This window comes from Echinops telfairi, unplaced genomic scaffold (assembly GCF_000313985.2).
Source record: "Echinops telfairi isolate 266 unplaced genomic scaffold, ASM31398v2 ScPeMD7_7421;HRSCAF=8459, whole genome shotgun sequence".
NCBI classification, from domain to species: domain Eukaryota; kingdom Metazoa; phylum Chordata; class Mammalia; order Afrosoricida; family Tenrecidae; genus Echinops; species Echinops telfairi.
The window spans coordinates 12069081-12070632 of NW_022111321.1; the positions used below are offsets into that span (position 1 = coordinate 12069081).

Here is a 1552-nt window from a genome sequence, read left to right on the forward strand (position 1 = left end):
ATTCATTATTCCTGGGAACATGATATCACATGGGACATTTTCCCATGTTGGATCATTATAAACAATCTCTTGAAAGCACAGAGTGAATCTATACAATGCACGCTCATGTTGTACGAATACTCAAATGCCCATATTTAGATAGGATTTGAAAAACAAATGCTTCTGGGGTTTTTTCTTCAAATGCTTCTGTTCTAAGGTAAGCAAATATATATTTGTTGTTTAGGATTAAAAATCAAGATTTATTTTGGACCTGATGAGGTTGGATTAATCACCCTAACTATTACCCTGAGAAAACTTTTCAACCTTCAACCAAAATATATCCTCTAGTATCATCTAAGTTAAAGTCTGTCTGCCTTGACCATTGTATTCTTTTGAGATCAAAATGGAATCAAATTGAGAACAGCAACTTGGAACGGTTCGGTAGGAACTTCAGGGACAGTAGATGTACGCTGATGGGGAAGAGCCAAGGGGAGAAGAGGGTGAGAATGGTCGCCCAATTTGAAGACTGGCATCAGTGTCACTGAACTGTGAATGTAGGGTGGTGAGCTTGATGGAGGTCCTGCTGTGTTTATTCTCCACGACAAAATAAAATGACTTCTTTCAATCTAATGGCAGCTACATGTGACTCAAAGCTGATTCTCAAACAAGTTAGTTGGAAGGGATGGTGATATATGATGGAAAAACCTAATTCTTGATGATTACACAGTGGCCTGTATCCATTCTGCCTCACTGTCTGCAGAATAATATTTAAACGCCCTTAGAGATCCAATCATGTACTTGGTGATTGGTTTCTGGCTGTCTCCTGCGTGTCTACACTCCATACGACACACCCTCCAAACATCAGCCACTTTTAAATCCTTATTGTGTTATACATAGTATTTACCTTTAAAAATAAAAACGGTGTCCTGGCTGTTAACTTCACATGCAGCATCCAACTCTGGTGGGAGCGAGGGCCAAAACGTTGAAATCAAATGAAATTCAGGTTTGTGGTTCCAGTGGATTCGGCGCCAAAAATATCTGTAATGCATTAAAAATGCATTGAAAATGTTTTTCTCCTATAGATTTTTGGGGCAAAATGAACATATTCTCCTCCGGCTTTCCATAAATGGCAATTTATCCCTTTGTTCTTATGTCTATATTAAACTCTTCTCTTCCACATGAGTCTCTATTTCTGAAATCTAGGGCAAAGAGATATTTTAACAAGGCATTATTATTCAGCTTGGTTTAAGTTTTGAAGCTTGTAACAATGCATATATGATGCACTCATTCATGCATTTTTTTAAAAGTGGATAGAATATATATACCTATTAATATTTGCATGTGAAAGATCATCTTTGAAAAGATACAAAGGAAATTGGCAGTAATGTTGCACATATGGGAAGAGATGATGGGCCGTAAATCAGAGATGTGAAATTGATTTGCCTTTCAACAGTGCATCTTTTGCTATTTAAATATTTTTTTTCATATTTTGAATACATTTGGCCTGAAATTTAAATTAAATAGCTTCATTTGTTAGCAAAGGTAAAGAGATCACTCTGATTCTTAAATCCAT

General features: G+C 36.3%; 1 protein-coding gene across 1 annotated transcript in view; it reads right to left on the reverse strand.

The window, feature by feature from the left end:
• The window catches only part of LOC101657229 (stromelysin-2), a 12655-nt gene that overhangs the window by 6151 nt on the left and 4952 nt on the right, over positions 1–1552 (reverse strand). The window contains exon 7 of the mRNA XM_004709006.1: positions 884–1017. Coding sequence (XP_004709063.1) covers positions 884–1017 — 134 coding nt within the window. The remainder of the gene's footprint in view (positions 1–883; positions 1018–1552) is intronic.